A 21,962-nucleotide genomic window follows, 5' to 3' on the forward strand; every position below is an offset into this window, starting at 1 on the left:
CACCCCATGATGAAGAGCTATGGGCAATTCATTACTTCTGAGAGAGAGAATCAGAGAGATTAGTGCCCTCATTAGTTGTTTTCCCATACTAAATGCTCAACCCTAAAGATATATATGCATAAGCACCACTAAATGGACTAAGCAAAATATCAGTGTATTCATTTTCATATGTGAGAGTAATAATGAGTGAAAAGAAGGCATGAATTTGAAGGGGAATGGGGAAGACACAGGAGGAGCTGGAGGAAAAGAGGATGTTATAATTATAGTATTCATGTCTGAAAGTTTTCAAATAAATAATAAAAAAAGCTTTCAGAAACAATACAGACACATGAAGGGGGAATTTTTAAATTAACATTTTCCCTCTTGTTCAAAATATGGATGGTGATTGTTAAAACAAGAAACGACAAGTTGCTTTTGTTAGGGAAGTATTAATGGGAACAGGGACAGAGTAAGGAATTTAAAAACTCATGAAGGACTGAAGATCTTTTTTTCAGCAGTTGTCTTACTTAGGGGGTTTACTGCTGTGAACAGACACCATGACCCAGGCAACTCTTATAAAGGATAATATTTCATTGTTAGGGCTGGCTTACTGGTTCTGAGGAGCAATACATTATCATCATGAAGCATGGTAGCATCCAGGCAGGCATGGTGCTGGAGGAGCTGAGAGTTGTACATCTTTTTCAGAAGGCAACCAGAAGACAGCCTTCAGGTAGCTAGGAGGAGGGTCTCTCAAAGCCCACCCCAACAGTGACACACTTCCTCCAACAAGCCCACACACCTCCCTGAGCCAAGCATATTTAAACTGCCACACCAGTTAAGAGCACTTTGGTGCATGTTTTTACAGCCTTGTCTACAGAGTGAGTTCTATGATAGCCAAGATTACACAGAGAAACCCTATCTTAAAAGCCACCAAAAAAAAAAAAGAAGAAGAAAAGAAAAAGAAAAGAAAACTTGCTGCTCTTCCAAAAAACTCAGGTTCAATTTTTAGCACCCACATGATGATCACAACTCTTTGACTCTACTTCCTGGAGATCTGATATCTTCTTCTGGCCCCTGTAGGTACCAGACATAGAAGGGGTCATCCACAGGCAGGCATGCAGACAAAGCACTCATAAAAATTAAAGTTTTACAAAACTAAAAGCTATTAATATGATACAATGTGGATTTGATGACTGATAAGGGAGGGGAAAAGAAGAAGTTATCAAGAGTGACTCTTGGGTTCCAGCTTGGGCAAATGGTTAGATGGAGGTGTTGGCTTTTGTTTCAGTGTAAAAGTACCAACAATTTATCAGGCTCTTTGAAGGAAAATGTTAAACTTTTGATATGCTAAGTGATATATGCTACCTGATGTATTGACCTAATAAGAAATTAATTTTCTCAGGAATCTAAGAGGTAGATTTCTTCAGGAGACAACAGATATGGTAAGATTTAGTGCTAGAACTGTAGGCACATGTGGGAGAGAGAGTAAGCAGCAAGGACCACACCAGACTAACTAAACCAGTCTGGGAAATGCAATGGGATAGGAGAGAGGAGATGAACAATGTACAAGCGGCAAAGATCCAAAAGGAACAATTGGGGAAGATCAGGCCTAAAAGAGCAGAAGCAATCCATGTGAAGATGGGTTGACAGGTAAAATATATAAGAAAATTCAAAATTGCCTGTTGGACATGACAAGCAGAAAGACAGTAATGACTTTAGTTGATGCTTCATAACTGTAATTCTGCCACTGTTATGGATCATAATGCAAATATCTAACATATAAGATATCTGATATGCGACCTCTGTGAAATGTTCATTTGGCTCCCAAAAGGGTTGGTACCCACAGGTTGAGAACTACTACTTTAAAGTTTCCCGGTCACCTTATAGCACATCTGATGTATATATAACTAGGAGAGGTATTGCTCGTTTTTCCGGTTGTACTATGTCCAATTTTCTGAGGAACCACCAAACTGATTTCCAGAGAGGTTGTACCAGCTTGCAATCCCACCAGCAATGGAGGAGTGTTCCTCTTTCTCCACATCCTCACCAGCATCTGCTATCACCTGAATTTTTGATCTTAGCCATTTTTACTGATGTGAGGTGAGGTGGAATCTCAGCGTTGTTTTGATTTGCATTTCCCTGATGATTAAGGATGCTGAATATTTTTTTCAGGTGCTTCTCAGCCATTCGGTATTCCTCAGGTGAGAATTCTTTGTTTAGCTCTGTACCCCATTTTTAATAGGGTTATTTTATCTTTTGGAGTCTATCTTCCTGAGGTCTTTGTATATATTGGATATTACTCCCCTATCAGATTTAAGATTGGTAAAGATCCTTTCCCAATCTGGTGGTGGCCTTTTTGTCTTATTGACAGTGTCTTTTGCCTTACAGAAGCTTTGCAATTTTATGAGGTCCCATTTGTCAATTCTTGATTTTACAGCACAAGCCATTGCTGTTCTGTTCAGGAATTTTTCCCCTGTGCCCATCATTTCAAGGCTTTCCCCCACTTTCTCCTCTATAAGTTTCAGAGTCTTTGGTTTTATGTGGAGTTCCTTGATCCACTTAGACTTGTCTTGCTAAATATTTTAGCATTAATACCTGAGTATGTATTCAGCCATTAGTACTCAGAGGACATGAAAAATGGTTTATGTATTCTTGTTGTTGTTATTAAATCATGAGGTTTGCCTCCCATACTATTAGCTAATTATCTGTACTATCTGTAGCCCTTTTATATTCCTAAAATGCAATTTTATCATGTTGATATATAATAATTTACTCAATTATTCCTCTATGTTTGTATATCTAAATAATAGCTGTTTTGGTGATTTCTTTGTTTGTTTGCAGTACTAGAAATTAAACCTAGGGCCTTGCACATACTAGACAGGTACTCAGCAACTGAACTGTGTCTCTAGATCTAAACTCTTTTAATATTTGAAGTACCTTATTCTTGCATATAAATCTTTTTAGGATTGGTTTTAGCAATAAAAATGGGTGCATAAGAGTATGTTCAGTGTACTTTTATACATATTTCCAAGCTATTAGATATAAAAAGAGTTAAGAGACTCATCATAATATGGTGGTGGGTTATAATGTATTTCCTTAATCCATGTATTCTTCCATTCACTTCAGTGACCACATCATGGCTTCTTTGTAAACATAAAGATCAAATTTACTCAAATTTGACTGATGCTCTTGCTTTCTACTTCATTGAGAAATATGTGGTCCCAGTAGATAACGGCCTCAGTTGCCATAGACTGTCCTTCCTTCCTCTACAAATAGATGAACTGGCCATGGTTCTAAGAATTAAAAGGAGTCTGCTGCTCCTCTGTGCTGAGGCCTGTTCAACCAATCATCCTTACTCATGTAATAATCTGTTTAACATTATCAATTTTCTCCTGTGTGCTAAATCAATTGTATTACCACGTATTCAACCTTAAGTTTTTAAAAAGCTCTAATGCAAGAGTATTCTTGTTGTCGCTGTTGTTTTGCTTATTTGTTTGGGGTTTTATTTTATGTTATTTTATTGCCTCTTGATGCTCTGTCATTGTTTCTGTTGTTATCTAAGGGTTTTTGGGGGGGCCTTGGGAGTTCATTTATTTGATTTTGGTGCTCGGGAAACAACTGACCATTAAGTTCTAGGCCCAGTACCTTTCATGCTCCGCCCACTCTTTTATTATTTGCAAAACCCTTTGAAGAGCCAGTTATTTTTATTAACTATAATTCCACCTTCTTCCATTTTGGGGGTGTTTTGTTTTATTCTTTGTTTACAGTTAACATCTCTCCCCAAATGGAAACCAAAAATGGAAACCAATCATGTTTATACTGCTCATTCCAATCATCAGTTCTTAATCCACAGTTTATCAAAGCCACCAATAACATCTGTTAAGAGTTCCTTACCCCTTCCTTCAATCCCTTTTTTGATTTCACTTTTAGGAAATCACATTCACTACTTTTCAAGCTGTTGTTTCCTTTTGCATTTCTAGCCTAAGTTGACTCCAGAAGTGAGTTCACCTAGACTTCTAGCTTTATTTTCATGATGATGAATAAATCTAGCCTAGCCAGCATACCAAAACTGAAGATTCCTGTTTGCAACTGTTTATTGCTTCTACTCAGATCACCAAGGGGAAAACAATTACACTTGAAACAGAGCTCCTTATATGCCATCCTCCAGTACAGTGTTGCTGTGTGCCTGTAAGGCATTTTTGTGTCATTCATTTAAAACAAACAGCCTTAAAATAGCATTATGCTTAACTTTGTTTCATACATACAGCTGACCCTTCAAAAATCTTTTAAAAGCATTTCAAATCTTTAAAGGATACTTAGAATCTGGTCATTTCTTACCAAGTTCAGTGTACTTATTTATCTCCACCCAGGGCATCTTTATCTTTCATCACTTACTACAAATAATCTTCAAATTGCCCTCTTTGTTTTGACTCTGTTCCCAAAATGCTTTTGTTTTAGTTTAGTTTATTTTTTTTTCCTTTTCCCCTCAGTGTTAGGAATCAAGTCCATTGCTCCACAAGACAAGCACTCGGCCACTGAACCACTGAGCTACACCTCAGTCCCATAGCCAAAGGAAGGATTTGAAAGACAGAAGTAGTAACTTGTGTCAGTGTTCTGCTCAGAACTTTGTCTTCATCTCTTCTCTCCAAATAAAAATTCCAAGTTTTTTAAAATGTCTCCAAAGCCATATCTGATTGATTACTGGATTTCACTTCTGATTGACCATTTTGTAGACTTTCTTTAGTTGTGTTGAGCCCACCCACCCCTAGCTGGGTTTCTTCTCACTGGCATTTTTCTGCTTGCTACGCTAAATATCCAGGACTTGATTGCCATGCTTCCTTCCTCTCACTAAGATAGAAAAGCCTTTTTATATTTCATATGTTTCCTCACAGCTCACTACATTAAAAGTCCTTTTCAGGGTCTACAAATTCAAGAATCAGAATCCTAACTTTTCTTTATTATTTGAAATATTTTGTTTTAATTTTTGAGATTATAATTGCACTACTCTTCCCTTCTCATTTTTCAAGTCATCTCATATATCCCCTTACTCTCTTTCAGATTTATAGCCTTTCTTTTTTCACTGTCATATTATTTTGTTTCTCTCCCTGACACCTGCTACTACTCCCATCCCCTGACCCCGAAGCAGGGTCTCACTATATAGCCTTGGTAGGCCTTGAACTCAGAAATTGCCCTGCCTCCCTGCCTCTGCCTCCCAAGTGCTAGAATAAAGGCATATATTCTTTATATAAGGCAGGCCTTATATACCTGCCACCTTTACCATTTTCTAGTCATCTTACTTATTATCAGGCTGTGCTTAGATTGTACGTTCCGTAAAAACCCAGGGATTTCTTTGAGTTCACTGCTAAATTCCCAGTGCCTAAAATACTGCATTGTATTTGCTAGATGCTAGGCTCTCAGAGAGTGAGTGACTGGGTTGAGAGAAAGCCTTTTTAATATAAGGTATTATTTTCGACTTTAATTCTATATTCACGTGCAGGTGTTTCTTTTGTAGGAATTTTTAATCAGCTAAAATGAACAAACTGGCATAAAACCAACAAAATCCCTTGAATATATTACAGTAGGAAATGCTTCAGTCAAGGAGGCAATTATTGTTGGAAGGCAGTAGATGTATGCGTGAGTGAAAGGCAAACCTGTAGTATATGCCTGCAACCCCAACTATTCAGGAGGCTCAAGCTAAGCTTGCATGTATATCTGTATCCAGTAATTCAATATCCAGATATTTGTCTTAATGAAAACATTTGTAAAGTATGTAAAGTTACATATACTAGGAGAGTTATAAAATTGCTATTTATTTTATTGAAAAACTGGGATCTCCTTCTTGAATTTCTCTTACTTCCATACTACCTATTCTACTTTGTTGTGTTAGAACTGTCTGAACTGTTCATTTTATTTAATGTTTTTTCTGTAGATAAATTTGTTTTTCTTTTAATGTTATCCCTGATCCTGTGGATGATACCAGGAAAAGGCTGGATTCCTGTTACGTATAGCATTTTCATACAGTAGAAACATACAGAAACTGCTTAATATCTATGTAATAACTAGAATCACTTTATGTATGATTGGTAGTTTTTTAAATAATGATGTAGCTTTGTTTTAACTTCAGGTGATTTTTTTTTTCACACAAGAGAAAACAAGATAGAAAACAGTGTATTCTATGCACCTGCTTTTGCTATAAGCTATGTAATTTACATATAAAAATATGTTTAAATAGTAGGATAGTATATACTAAATTATACTGAAATTAGCATGGAAATTGTATCTAGGATCAATTTTTAACTTTTAGGGTTTTTTATTTATTTATTTATTTATTTATTTATTTATTTTTAGTCAAGGTCTCACTATGTAGCAGAAGAACTTCATATGTAGGTAAGGTGGGTCTCAAATTCAGAGTCAGATTGCCTCTGCCTCCTGATTGTGGAATTAAAAGTATGTGCCATGTGCAGCAAATTCTAATATCTTAAACTTTTAATACACATGCATTTTCTAATCATGAGATTAAAAAGAAAATAGGATTGTACATTATTCCTTTATTATTTTAATCATAATTAGCTATCCAAAAACTAATTAAAAGTTCTTATAAACTAGAGTTAATATGGTGTCATTTATGTTTTTACAATATGTGTACTTTTATTCCTTGTCTTCACTGGTATCTTGGTTTGTTATTTTTCTCCAACACTATTTTACTTGTTTAAAACAGGCCATTCAGAAGGGCAATACAGAAGTTGCAAGGATACATGCTGAAAATGCAATCCGTCAAAAAAACCAAGCAATCAATTTCTTGAGAATGAGTGCTAGGGTTGATGCTGTGGCAGCCAGAGTTCAAACTGCAGTAACAATGGGCAAGGTAAGAGCAAACATCTGTCAATCAAAGTAATACTGACAGAGTTTAAGGAGAAGAAGAAGATTTACATAAACCACAAGTCTGTGTCTTTTGCATGATATTATAGGATGTAAATAAAGGACGTCATAGAAAATTGGATTTAGTGAGGAAAATTATTTTGGCAGTGGACTTTTCAACCATTTTTATTAGCTGTTTACTAAGTAACATAAATAATATAAAATATTACCTATACCAAGATGCATAATGTCGTTTTACTGTGAAGGAAGTTATGGACAAGTTTCCTAAGTTGATATATTAACAGTGTACTTTAAAGATTAACAAGTTTACATGTTGCTAAACAGGTTTTGAATTTCACATAGGTGACAAAATCCATGGCAGGTGTGGTTAAATCTATGGATGCTACATTGAGGAGTATGAACCTTGAAAAGGTAAACTATAAAGAAGTACCATTCTCACATGATGTTCAGCTAAGGTCTTTTCAGAAAACATTTTTCTAACGACCATATCATTATAGATTTCTGCCTTAATGGACAAATTTGAACATCAGTTTGAAACATTGGATGTTCAGACACAGCAAATGGAAGATACAATGAGTAGCACTACGACCCTTACGACACCACAGGTAAGAGTAACAGCTTTACTTTCAGTGGTTTCTTAAAGCTGAATTGATCTGGCCATAGTGACACATGCTTGCTATCATAGGAGCTGAGGCAAGATTTCTAAGAGGTTGAGACCAGCCTGTGCCATGGAGTAAATTCCAGGCCAGCCTGGGTTGCATAGTGGGAACCACTGTCGAAGCACAAATCACCTACTTTTAAAATATAATGGTTTTATGAATATAAATCATCTCCTTACCTTGAGAAACATAGCCCAAGTGCAGGTGGTAAGCTTGCTACTGCTCTGCCCTCAGATAGTTAAGAATGTTTTAGAGGATAATGTTACCTAGCACCGAGTATGGTTTGGAATTCTGGTGATTCTATTAGATCACATATATAGAATCTAGAACCTGTTTCCACATGCTGGCTAATACTCTTATCTTAATAACAAAATTTAATAGGGGCATAATATTGGGTAACATGATATTTTGATACATAGATTGTTTAATCTTTAACTCAGTGCCCACATATATACTTAAACATTTGATATTTTTGCTCCAGTCTAGTCTAGAGTCTGCATATAACATACATACATCTCATACAATATTAATTGCCTTTTAATTACGAGTAATGCCTAGCACAATATAAGTGGTGTAGTTCACTTTCTGAATTGTTGAAATGCTAATAAGGTGAAAAGTCTTTAAATTATGGGCACAAGTTCTTCTCTGATTGTTTATGTTTTGCAAATGGCTAAGCCTACAGTTAAACCCACATAGGGTTCTGTGCCATAGATACATAATATAAGTATATTTTGTCTGTTAATATTTTTGTCAAAAGTCAATATAATACCAGATTTGTATTATTTTATAGAATAACTAAGCTAATTTAAATTTATTACATACAACCAAACTGGGTTATACTGGAGCTTTATAAGTTGGTTCACTCCCATGCAGTATTACATTACTCAGAGATGTGAGTCTGACTGGCAGCATTGTTCAGACAACTTCAGTATTAGACTTTAAAACTTAACATTCCCGAAAGAACAGAGACAGCTTGTCCTACCACTTTATAGTACTTGGAGCTAGGGAAGGAAGGGACCAGGAGCACACACTAGGCTGCCTGCATCAGCCCTTGAAGTACCACAGCTTAAATGTTCTAGGGCCGTCCCCTTCCACTGTCACTATCACCAGTGAGAAATGGTTTCCCTCAGTAAAGAAACTTATCAGACATTTACATTTGCACATCTGCCTCAGCCACTAAGAGCCCTAGAGAAGCACATCTGCAACCTTTAACCTCTGACCCTGAGGAGAAAGGTGATTTTAGCCCAGAATTATGAGGGAACTATAGACTAGAAAAGGTTGTTGGGGAAACAGGCCAAGACAGGGCCTGGTCAATTAATTATTATCAAGTTAAAGTGAAAGACAATAAACTGCTTTTCTTCAGGTTTTGTCCTCTCTTTGATGTTTTGCTATTTCCTTGTAGCTTAGAATATAAAATAATTTGTTAATATTTCTTTTGAATAAATATTTTCCCGTAAAAATAAAATAAAATAAAATAAAAGCTTAACATTCAAGTTGCTGTCTGAAATGGTGTAGCGCCCTCTTGTGACACAAAATATTTTTAAAGGATTGTTTTAAAAGTTTTGAAGGGCGAGTTTGTGTGTGTGTGTTTGTGTGTGTGTGTGTGTGTGTGTTGTTTGTTTTATTTTACAAAAGTTTTATTATTTTACTTTTGATTATGTGGGCGTGAGGGAAGTGTGTACTAGTGATAACATGTTCCTGTAGAGGACAGAGGCTTTAATATCCTTCAGGTTTTGGAGTTAAAGCCAATTGTGAGCCTCTAGACATGATTACTATAGCCCCTATTTTAATCGTTAAAAATAAGTTTCCCAAGCGAAACCAAACCCAAAAGCCATCCAACAACTAATACTACAAAACTATGAATTCATGTTTTCTTATTTTAGAACCAAGTGGATATGCTGCTTCAGGAAATGGCAGATGAAGCTGGGTAAGGTCCTTTCACTCAAATCCTTTTAAATAATCTGCATTTGACATTTAGAGATCTTACATGTTGATAATATGAAGTTAGAATTTTGCTCAGAGTTTCTGCCTAGTATATGTGAAGCCCTGGACTGAAAAAACATAAGTTCTTCTAAAAATTTGCTATGGAATGAAAAATTTGTCTTTAAACCCAGCTTGGAGTTTTGACATTTTATAGAGATACTGTTTCAAGGTCTTTTAACAGTTACCCCCCTTTTCTAAACACACACACACACACACAAATGTGAATTTTCAAACCATAATGGCAAGTACAATAAAGATTAAGGTCGCGGAGCTTACAGGTAAACAAACAACGGCCCTAGATCTACACATATGCTATCTCATTCACTGGGGTGATATGAACTTGGGGCAACTGCATTAAGTCTTTAAAAAACCCCATTGTGTAGTTGGATGAAATCCTTGGTACTTCAAGGTCCCCTGAATCAACTGAGCAAGGCTCATATGAGCTCACAAAGGGTGAAGCAACAAGCATAAGACCTACACAGTCTGTACCAGGTCCTGAGGATATATGTTACAGCTTTCAGCTTAGTATTGTTATAGGACTTTTGAGTATATAAAAAAGCGGGTCTCTGATACTTCTGCCTGATCTTGTGGCTCCTTTCCTTTTGCTGGGTTGCCTTGTCCAACCTCCATGTGATGGTTCATGCTTCACTTTAGTATAGATTATTTGGTTATATTTACTTTTTAAGCCTTAAAAACCGATTATTTTCTTTTTTAATTTTTATTAGGTATTTTCCTCATTTACATTTCCATTGCTATCCCAAAAGTCCCCGATACCCTCCCCCCTCCCCTACACACCCACTCCCAGTTCTTGGCTCTGGCATTCCCCTGTAATGAGGCATATAAAGTTTGTAAGACCAATGGGCCTCTCTTTCCACTGGTGGCCTGCTAGGCCATCTTCTGATTCATATGCAGCTAGAGACAAGAGCTCTGGGGGGTACTGGGTAGTTCATATTGTTGCTCCACCTATAGGGTTGCAGACCCCTTTAGCTCCTTGGGTACTTTCTCTAGCTCTTCCATTGGGGCCCTGTGATTCATTCATCCAATAGTTGACTGTGAGCATCCACTTCTGTGTTTACTAGGCCCCGGCATAGCCTCACAACAGACAGGTATATCTGGGTCCTTTCAGAAAAATCTTGCTAGTGTAATCAATGGTGTCAGCCTTTGGAGGCTGACTATGGGATGGATCCCCCTTATGGCAGTCTCTAGATGGTTCATCCTTTCATCTCAGCTCCAAACTTTGTCTCTGTAACTCCTTCCATGTGTCTGTTGTCCCCAATTCTAAGAAGGGGCAAAGTATCCACTCTTTGGTCTTCATTCTTCTTGAGTTTCATGTGCTTTGTATCTTGTATCTTGGGTATTCTAAGTTTCTGGGCTAATATCCACTTATCAGTGAGTACATATCATGTGAGTTCTTTTGTGATTGGGTTACCTCACTCAGGATGATGCCCTCCAGGTCAATCCATTTGCCTAGGAATTTCATAAATTCATTCTTTTTAATAGCTGAGTAGTACTCCATTGTGTAAATGTACCACATTTTCTGTATCCATTCCTCTGTTGAGGGGCATCTGGGTTCTTTCCAGCTTCTGGCTATTATAAATAAGGCTGCTATGAACATAGTGGAGCATGTGTCTTTCTTACCAGTTGGAACATCTTCTGGATATATGGCCAGGAGAGGAATTGTGGGATCCTCCAGTAGTACTATGTCCAATTTTCTGAGGAACTGCCAGACTGATTTCCAGAGTGGTTGTACAAGCTTGCAATCCCACCAGCAATGGAGGAGTGTTCCTCTTTCTCCACATCCTCACCAGCATCTGCTGTCACCTGAATTTTTGATCTTAGCCATTCTGACTGGTGTGAGATGGAATCTCAGGGCTATTTTGATTTGCATTTCCCTGATGATTAAGGATGCTGAACATTTTTTCAGGTGCTTCCCAGCCATTCAGTATTCCTCAAGTGAGAATTCTTTGTTTAGCTCTGAGCCCCATTTTTAATGGGGTTATCTGATTTTCTGGAGCCCACCTTCTTCAGTTCTTTATATATATTAGATATTAGTCCCCTATCTGATTTAGGATAGGTAAAGATCCTTTCCCAGTCTGTTGGTGGCCTTTTTGTCTTATTGCGGGTGTCCTTTCCTTACAGAAGCTTTGCAATTTTATGAGGTCCCATTTGTCAATTCTAGATCTTACAGCACAAGCCATTGCTGTTCTATTCAGGAATTTTTCCCCTGTGCCCATATCTTCGAGACTTTTCCCCACTTTCTCCTCTATAAGTTTCACTGTCTCTGGTTTTATGTTGAGTTCCTTGATCCATTTAGATTTGACCTTAGTACAAGGAGATAGGAATGGATCAATTTGCATTCTTCTACATGTTAACCGCCAGTTGTGCCAGCATCACTTGTTGAAAATGCTGTCTTTTTTCCACTGGATGGTTTTAGCTCCCTTGTCAAAGATCAAGTGACCATATGTGTGTGGGTTCATTTCTGGGTCTTCAATTCTATTCCATTGGTCTACGTGTCTGTCACTATACCAGTACAATGCAGTTTTTATCACAATTGCTCTCTAGTAAAGCTTTAGATCAGGCATGGTGATTCCACCAGAGGTTCTTTTATCCTTGAGAAGAGTTTTTGCTATCCTAGGTTTTTTGTTATTCCAGATGAATTTGCAAATTGCTCTTTCTAATTCGTTGAAGAATTGAGTTGGAATTTTGATGGGGATTGCCTTGAATCTGTAGAATGCTTTTGGCAAGATAGCAATTTTTACTATATTGATCCTGCCAATTCATGAGCATTGGAGATCTTTCCATCTTCTGAGATCTTCTTTAATTTCTTTCTTCAGAGACTTGAAGTTCTTTTCATACAGATCTTTCACTTCCTTAGAGTCACACCAAAGTATTTTATATTATTTGTGACTATTGAGAAGGGTGTTGTATCCCTAATTTCTTTCTTAGCCTGTTTATTCTTTGTATAGAGAAAGGCCATTGACTTGTTTGAGTTGATTTTATATCCAGCCACTTCACTAAAGCTGTTTATCAGGTTTAGGAGTTCTCTGGTGGAATTTTTTAGGGTCACTTATATATACTGGCGATTATTTTCTAATGAGAGACAGAAAGGGGGAGAAAAGGTGGGGATGAACTCAGAGGGAAAACCATAATCAAGATATACTGTATGAGCTGGGCATGGCACATGCCTTTAATAACAGTACTCAGGAGGCAAAGGCAGGCGGATTTCTGAGTTTGAGGCCAGCCTGGTCTACAAAGTGAGTTCCAGGACAGCCAGCGTTATACAGAGAAACTCTGTCTCGAAAACCAAAAAAAAAAAAAAGAGGGGCTGAGATGGCTCAGCAGGTTAAGAGCACTGACTGCTCTTCCAAAGGTCCTGAGTTCAAATCCCAGCAACCACATGGTGGCTCACAATTATCTGTAGCGAAATCTGACGCCCTCTTCTGGTGTGTCTGAAGACAACTACAGTGTACATACATATAATAAATAAACAAATTAAAAAAAAAGATATACTGTATGAAAGAGGAATCTATTTTCAATAAATGGAAAATTATGCTTTGGATTTAAAAATAATGAAACTAAATAAAAAATAAATAGAATGGAAAAATCTAAAAATTTTTTTAATCAAAAAAGAGAAATTATTGGTTCTACTAAGAGAATTCTGGAATATAACACTAAACTAATCTGGATCCTAAAGCTTCTTTAGCTCAAGGAAAATACTTAAAAATCATCAGTCACATATTCAAAATAATTTTGAAGACATTCAAGTTCCATTTACAGGTAAACATGGTTTTATTTTTACTTAAAATAAAAGGTTATAATGCTCAAGTTTGCAGTGCCTATATGATTATTATAAAATGTCTATATATATATAACATTCTTTGATTCTGATTATTTTTAATTTTGTCTTTATTTAGCCTCGATCTCAATATGGAACTACCACAGGGTCAGACAGGGTCTGTTGGTGCAAGTGTTGCTTCTACAGAGCAGGTAGAGATCGAATTTTATTTTAATTCATGTGCCTGATTTATATTTAAATTAAAATTTAGGAAATGTAGATTTATATGCAACATATGTATTTGCATACAAGAAAACATATTCACGTTTTTATGAAGAGTATTTTTCTACCATGATACATCATTATAAATAAAGAAAATATGAGAATCCATTAGCTCTGTAATGGTGGGCATTTTCAATTTGCATGCACATTTCATTTCTTACATTGTTTTGCTAACCTTCATACTGCTCTAAGTTCAGTTTCTTTTGAGATATTTAAAAAACTAATTGCCTAACATTTATATATATTTCATAAGCCTTTAAATTGTATTTACAATGGAAGGAGATTAAAATTTTGTGGCTAATATTTGTTACAGCCTTTGATAATTTGTAAATTTGGCTTCCTCTAGGATGAACTGTCACAGAGGCTTGCTCGTCTTCGTGATCAAGTGTAACTTAAATAACTGGTGCTTCTGTTCCTCCACATATTTCTGAGCCATCATTTGTGTGTGTGTCTATAGATAAGGTGTATTCTAGTTACAAAAACATCATACATGACAGGATGTTTGGACATCATTTCTATAAGATGCTTTCTTTTGCCTTGTGTATTTCACAGTGCATTGAGAAATTCCAAGGAATTTCCACATTGGCAGATTTTATAGTTCTATATATTGTGTGTAAAAGTGTGAGGGACGTATTTTTCTAGATGTCTTTGGCAAAGCTAGCATTAGTTTTCTGTATATTATACATCTTCCGCAAATATTAGAGCAAACATCTAGCACCAAAGTAATGCTAAGTAAAGTAATTTTGTCAGAATAATGTATAGAATAAAGTCTTTCTTTTTACTTATTGAAAGTAACTTTCAATTATTGTCTGTGATGAAATTTGATTTTGTAAAAATAAAAACAGGAAAGCATGTTCATTTAATATGTTCACATAACCCAGACCATCTTATTTTAAGTATCACAAGATAGACTATACAATTTCCATGGGATTTTTGAAAATTATTTTTATTTTGTATGTATGGTTGTTTTGCCTGCATGTTTAATTGTGTACTTACTTGTGTGTCTGGTGCCCACAGAGGCCAGAAGAGGACATTGGATTCCCCAGGAACTAGAACTATAGACAATTGGGAGCCAACATGTGGATACTAGGATTCAAACCCATCTCTTCTACAAGACAGCCAGTGCTCTTAACTCCTGAGCCATGTGTCTAGCCTCTGTTTTGTTTTGTTGTTGTTGTTGTTGTTTTGCTTGTTTATTTTAGAGACAGGGCAGAAATATATAGCCCAGAGTACCCTGAAACTCAGGAGCCTCCAGCCTTTGTCTCTAAGTATATACCACCATATCCAGCTCATTTTCTATGATTTGGGGGTGGGGGTTGTTATGCACATTAGTTATTTTTTCTGTTTCTATGATAAATAACCTTGCTCAAAAGTGACTTATGGAAGAAAGAAAGTATTTTGGTTTATGGTTCCAGGGAAATGAGGGCTCCATCATGGTGGGGAGGTGTGGCAGCAAGAGCAGGAAGCTGAGCTGGTACATGTTTAATGACACACACAAAGCAGAAAGAACAGGCTGCCAGTGTGACAGACCTAGAAGCTCTCAAAGCCAGTGACATACTTCGTTTAGTAAGGTTGCATATCTCCATACCTTCTCCATAAGGCACCACCAACTGGAAAACAATTATTCAACTACATGAGTCTATGGAAAAATTTCTCGTTCAGACCACAACATTCCTCTCCCTGGCTTCCATAGACTTATGGCCATTTCATAATGCAAAATGTATTTACTCTGATGCTAAAGGTGTCCATGGTCTTTCTCACTCTCAATACTATTTGAAATTCCAGCATATCTTGTGAGACTCAAGACAATCTCTAGCCACTGATAAAATCTAAAAGCAAATAATATACTTCCAACATACGATGGCACAGGTTACACATTATCATTTTAGAAGGGAGGAATGGGGACATGATAAGGAAATACTGGACTACAGAGAGACTGAAAGCTCACAAGACATACATATAAACAAATCCTGTAGCTCTGTGTGGGATGTCTGGGACTGCTTTCCGAGGGCTTGGATGGCTTAATTCCTCCAGCTTTGCTGCCTGATTTAATAGCTCACTCTCTAGTACCATCTTCTACATTAGTTACTTCTCTGTTGCTGTGATTAAGCACCATGACCAGAAGCAATTTATAAAATAGAAGAGTTTATTTTGGCTTACAGTTCCAGAGGGATAAGAAAGTGTGCACCATGGCAGGGAGGCATGGTAGCAGGATGAGGAAGCCGAGAGATCATGCTGTCCATCGTACTCATGACTCAGAAAGAGCCAGCTGGAAGTGTGGCAAGACAGTACACTCTCAATGACTGTTGCTGGTGAAATAATTCCTCCAACAGAGTTTGTACAATGACCTGTACCATAACCTTCCCACCTGGTAAACAAAGTTTCAAATATGTGAGCCTATAGGAGACTCATTCATGTCAGAACATTATGTAAAGAGAAACAATAAATATTTACTCGGTTTTCATCCACTGTAAAGTTTAAATCATTATAGTTTTTAGCCAGTAATTTAATGATGACTGTTCATTAATTTTTAAGACCTTTTAATGGACAATTTATTATATAACTAGGAAAATTCTGCAACATTAATCCAAAGTTTATATTGGGATACCCTAGATATCCATAGAAGAGATTTGATGGACAATAGTATTTATGACATAAAGAATGTGTTCTCTGTTGGTATGAATTAAATAGTTTCTGTTCTTTTAACTTGAATAAAAATTGTTAGATTTATTACTACCACTTAGCTCCACTCCTAGCTGTTCATTCTTTTATGTTGCAACCATGTCAGACTTACCTTTTAAAATATTAATATCAGTGCTGTAAAGTTAAGAGCTCATACTACCATTTCAAGAGGACCTGCCTTTGTGTCTCAGCAGCACATCAGTTACTTCACAACATCCTGTAAATCTGCCTCCTGGGGATTCAGTGACCTTTCCTGGTTCCCACAGGGTACCTGAACTCATGTGTATAGATGCACACGGACACACACATAATTTTAAAATAAAGATATACTGGACATGGTCACACATACCTTTAATGTCAGCACTCAGGAGACTGAGGCTGTGAGTTCCAGGCTAGCTGAAGATACACTATGAGACCACATCTCAAAAAATATTTGTAACACATTGATGAGGCAGGTAAGATAGTTGAGTAGATATAAGCCCTTGCCACCAAGCCTGGCAACCTGAGTTCAGTTCCTGTGACCCGCATGGTAGATGTAAAGATCAAGCTCCTGCAAATTGTCCTCTGACCTCCACACACATTCCATTGCATGCACACAAGTTTTAAAATTAGAAACTACATTAATGGACGCTAAGTTTTATTTTTTCCCTTCATTTGTTCATTCTTTTATCAATGTAATGAAAATGTACCTCTTAGACTTTATTCCTAAACCAATAACCTAAGCATGTGATGGTATCATTTGGTTGAACATATATATCAGATACTTAAAACATCTTGTTGCACCTTCCCCTGTTGGATAAAAAGGCTGATGATAATTCTCCATTTCTTCACGTGTCTTAATGCTTAAAGCCATCTGGTTGCCTGTGAACCATTTTATGTACCGTTATGGACTAGGCTATTTTACCTGGTTAATTGATTGCTTACAAATGCCACTTGGAGAAGAAGAAATGAGTAACTCTGAGAAGAGATGTGGATTTTAGGAAATTCTCAGGAAGGAGCGTCTGTAGTATTGGGAGAAAGCAAAATGAAATGATAGACTGACAGAAGTAAGCTTGCCAGCTTCCTATGGATTAATAATAATGTTTGTTGCTAATGATTTTGAGATAAACTGAAAAAGAGTCCCATTTAAAAATTCTAATAGGACCTAGAGAGTTGGCTCAGAGTTAAGAGTACTGTACGTTCTTGCAGAGGACTCGGGTTCAGTTTCCAACACCCACATGGTGGCTCATAACTATCCAACCCCCCTTTTTAATGTCTATGGGTTTTTGTGCACATATGGTGCATGACATGTGCACTCAGACATGCATGAATAAATATTTTTCGAAGTTATAATAACTCATACTATTTTTTCATGGGATGATTTCATAGTGTATTTTTTCACAATCATAATCATTATTTGGCTATTCATTTCTCTAATACTAATTGAGAGTGTACTTGCTATGTGCTATGGCAATTTGGTTTTTGAGATTGAAGGGAGGCAGGGCAAGAAATTCTTATTTAACTGCAATTGAAGATACTAAGTGATCTCTACAAGATCAGGCCCAACTCACCTGTGGAGCTGAACTCTAGGATTTTGACTACTTTCTCTGTTGCATAGAATAATAGCATTCACTATTCACATTGCCACCTACAAACTAAATTATCTACTTCCAAAAATGGAGAGCATATGAGGAATGGTCGACTCCCTGCATTGTCATGTGTATTGAAAACAAAGTTATTTACTGTCTACTGTTGTGATAAATGTTATTTGGGGGTTTCTACCCACCTTAGATCATTTAGTTCCCAAATAAAAGGTTACAAATCTTTATATTTGTAATAAGCTTTATGTAGTACTAGAGCTGGGCAGATATCAACCCTCTGTGCTATTTGGTCTACTTCACCATCAGTAATACTGAGACATCACTTGCTCTGTTCTGCCTGGCCCACTCCTACTCCCAACAGACTGGCCCTCAGGGCTATGCATCCTTGATTTACCCCCTTGGTGCCTTCTTCCTCCTCTCTACAGAAGCCCTGCCTACCATTCTTTTGCCCTGCTACGGGCATTTTTAAATTAAAGTAGCACGGTTTGCACAACAAAAACTGGTATTTGTGAAAATTCACTTCAGGCAAATAGATCTTGGGATACAGAATTTAGCATTACAATACATAGCAACAGACCAATCCTCAACAATTTACTGTATTTCTGATTTTCCACTATTTGGTATTCCTTGGAGATACCTTTCATGAAAATTTCTTGAAATACATACACTATGAATTGTATCACCAAATCCTTCAGTATGACCTTATCTAATTCAGTAACTCAAATGCCTCATTCTACCAAAATATTTAAAATATAACAAGCCCAAGTAAATTTTGAATGGAGAAGAGATTCACATGGATAAAGTTGGGGTGGAATTGGGAGTCTAAGGCTGAGTATTGTGAAAGGAGTGCTTGACATGGACTTTGGAAAGACATGGGAAGAATCTGCTGTAGAAAAATTTTGTCAGTCTCTTTGGTACATAGAGTCTGCTTTAGCCCTCATAGATGTGATTACTTCAACATTTGTCAAGGTTCAGCACAATCTGCCTGCCCTTAGTTCATTTGTTTTATCTTCATCACCCACACTTGAAAACATCTTAATGTCTATGTTTTTCTTGTGAGAGAATTAGATCTCAACTATCTTAATATGTCTGACAAGCCTTAGTGTACATTTACACCTGAATTTGACATGTAAGTAGCATCTTTGTCAAACTGGAGAGAATGTAAATGATGGATATGTCAGTGCTCAATAAACAGTTCTAGAATGATTATTTGAAATTGACTGTACTCTGTAACTAAGTCCCATTTAGATCAGCTTTTGATAGGTTTCAGAGGGGAACCTGAAACATAGAGCTAATGAATTCAGTGTCTTTGCAAGTATACTGCTCCAAATGGCAGTATCAGTATTACACATGAAACTTGCCATGAAAGCATATTATTACTAAGCCAAGTATAGTAGTGGTAAATATATGTAATCCCATTGCTCAGGAAGCTGAAGAAAAGAGAAGAGAGAGAAAAGAGAAGACAGGAGAGGAGAGGAGGGATGGAGGAAGCAGAGGAGAGGAGAAGGGATAGGAGAAGGAGAAAGAAGGAAAGAAGTAAGGGGAGAGAAGACAGGCAGAGAATAGTTGTGGCAGTGTATTTGTTGACTATAGGCATTGGCCTCCTACCATTACTAGACAAAGAGAAGAGAAAAAAAAACTGCCTCATTAAAGATCTGGTATATGAGTGGAGAAAGACAGTCTTTTAAAAACCCTATAGACTATTTTGCTGTGTTGGTACATTCTAAAGTTTGAGAATCAGTGCCTTAATAAGACTTAGTTTACTAAATGGCTTTACAGTGATGGGAGTTGAATTCAGTGTCCTAGATCCACTGGACAAGTTCCCTACCACTGAGCTACATCCCCAGCTCTATTTTCATTTTTAATAGGGACTATATTTAGGATTTTGTAAATTCCCAGTGTTGCTTAGAATATGTGGAAAAGTACAAAGGACATCTTAGTCATAAATATGTTCATGATTTTCCATCATGAATAAACTTGAGGCCATTAATCCTAGCATTCTGAAGGCAGAGGCAAATGTATCTCTATGAGTTCGAGGCTGGCTTGGTCTAGATAGTGAGTTGCAGGACAACTAAGACTACATAGTATGACTTCATCTCAAACAAATAAAAGAATAGGTAGTTTTAAATTTAATTGTATTTATTTCTCAAAAGTCTAGGTTATACACAACACCAGTTCTTGCTAAATTTTCTGGAAGTTAAACACTTTGCTAATCTCTTAGAAGCCCTACAGTGATTTCATGGTCAGTCAGGGCTGAGAACATTTGTTCTGAACCTTAGCTACATATTTCATTTGGGAAAATTAAAATCCCCCCTTGCTCTTTGTGTGTGTGTGTGTGTGTGTGTGTGTGTGTGTGTGTGTGCCTAAAATCCCAAGCACAGCATGCTGAGTCTGTATACGTACTTGTATGGATTCAGGACTGACCACTTGGTATTGCTCTTCCCTAAGGAAGACAGTTGTCCTGCTCTCAGCATTCCTTAGTTGCCCATGGTTCTTTGTGTAAGCTAACAACAATTAATGGGAAAGGGGGCCATGAATTTGAAAGAGAGCAAGGAGGGCTAGGTATATGTGAGTGTTTGGAAGAAGAAGAAAGGATGTTATTTATAACCTATAAAAGAACTTAAAATAAAATCCTGAATCAAAAATATACCACTTAAATATAATTCTCTAGGATCACACCTTTTAAATGTTCACTCTTAACATATAGCGATAATAAACCTCTGCTCCGGATACTACTTTTCTACCTCTTGCATTTCAGAGAGTAGAACCTATGGCGATGAGTCCAGCTCTGGGTTTTAGGAAACTAGTAGAGATGGAGATGCCAGAAGACAAGTTTATAATTTATGTTTACAGTCTTGCCAGGTATCTGCCTGCCCAAAGTATGTATGATTATTAACTTAATATGCTTCTTGTATCCTTAACTTCTATTCCCAAAGGCAATACTGCATTCACCTTTGCCATATCTGACAATTTTCATTTGCAGTACTTTAAAACCATTTGTTTATTGTCATTTTCATTATAGCAAGTGTGCTGAATGGTTTTCTGTCAACTTGACACAAGCTAAAGTCATCTGAGAGAAGGGAACCTCAATTTTAAAAATGCTTCCATACTTGTAGGCAGACCTGTAACTCATTTTCTTAGTTACTGGTTGTTGGAGGAGGGCCCAGCCCATTATGGTCCCATAAGAAAGCAGACTGGGCAAGTCATGAGGAGCAAGCCAATAAGCAGCATCCCTCCATGGCCTCTGAATTAGCTCCTGGCCCCAGGTTCCTGCACTGTTTGAGTTGCTGTCCTGACTTCTTTTAGTGATGAACAGTGATACAAAAGTGTAAGCCAAAGAAACCCTTTCCTCCTTAATTTGCTTTTTGGTCATGGTGTTTCATCACAGCAATAGAAACCCTAATTAAGACAACAGGCCAGTAAGTTAATTTCTTTCTGCCTCAACATCTTCGTCATTACTGTAAAATGTAAATTATTATGTGACCCAGTAGAAAAGTTCTAAAAGGAACACTTTAAGGACATATTTTCAGTGAGCATTGAGACATCAAAGCATTAATTGATCAGAGTCAGTCTCTGGACCTCAATTTTCTTTGCCTGTCAACTCAAAACAAAGATACTCACTCTGCTGTCTATGAATAATATTTTTAGAATCAAATAATATAACACTTTAAAGTGGGAACTAACCCTATTATTAAAAGAGGTTGTGAAGTCTTATTCTCCTGTAGAGATAAAGAGTCAGTGTCAGAAATCAAGGCATTCCTAGAATTATTGAATCCTTGGGCTAGAAATAGGTCTTTAGCTGCCATTTATATAACATCTGCATTGTTTATACAGTACAAATGAAAGTTATAAAAAAAATTACAAACCAGAGAATAGTGACATAGCTAAGCAGTAATTTGAAGATAACAACTTATCTTGGATCCCAGGCTTTTGCTACCATTTCACATTCTGTCCCCTTCTTTGTCCCTGTCTTCTCCATTATCTGAGCTCTTTGTGTCCCACACTGTAAACAATGTGCTTGATTTGGCATGAGCCATTAAACAGCAGGACTGCTTTTTAGAAGACGTGGAGTTCATGTGATTTAAGATTTCCCTTTGTGCTATACAGATCGCGTGTATCAGAAGTAAGGGGATCCTGGACCAA

At 36.9% G+C, this 21,962-nt stretch overlaps 1 protein-coding gene across 1 annotated transcript in view; it reads left to right on the top strand.

The window, feature by feature from the left end:
* The window catches only part of LOC110286749 (charged multivesicular body protein 1B2), a 34,672-nt gene extending 15,646 nt beyond the window's left edge, over positions 1-19,026 (top strand). The window contains exons 3-8 of the mRNA XM_021153325.3: positions 6,698-6,844; positions 7,201-7,269; positions 7,356-7,463; positions 9,401-9,444; positions 13,415-13,487; positions 13,904-19,026. Coding sequence (XP_021008984.1) covers positions 6,698-6,844; positions 7,201-7,269; positions 7,356-7,463; positions 9,401-9,444; positions 13,415-13,487; positions 13,904-13,948 — 486 coding nt within the window. The 3' untranslated portion in view covers positions 13,949-19,026. The remainder of the gene's footprint in view (positions 1-6,697; positions 6,845-7,200; positions 7,270-7,355; positions 7,464-9,400; positions 9,445-13,414; positions 13,488-13,903) is intronic.
* The last annotated feature ends 2,936 nt before the right edge of the window (positions 19,027-21,962 follow it).

Source organism: Mus caroli, unplaced genomic scaffold (genome assembly GCF_978045245.1).
Source record: "Mus caroli unplaced genomic scaffold, Mus_caroli_1 scaffold_5, whole genome shotgun sequence".
In the NCBI taxonomy this organism is placed as follows: domain Eukaryota; kingdom Metazoa; phylum Chordata; class Mammalia; order Rodentia; family Muridae; genus Mus; species Mus caroli.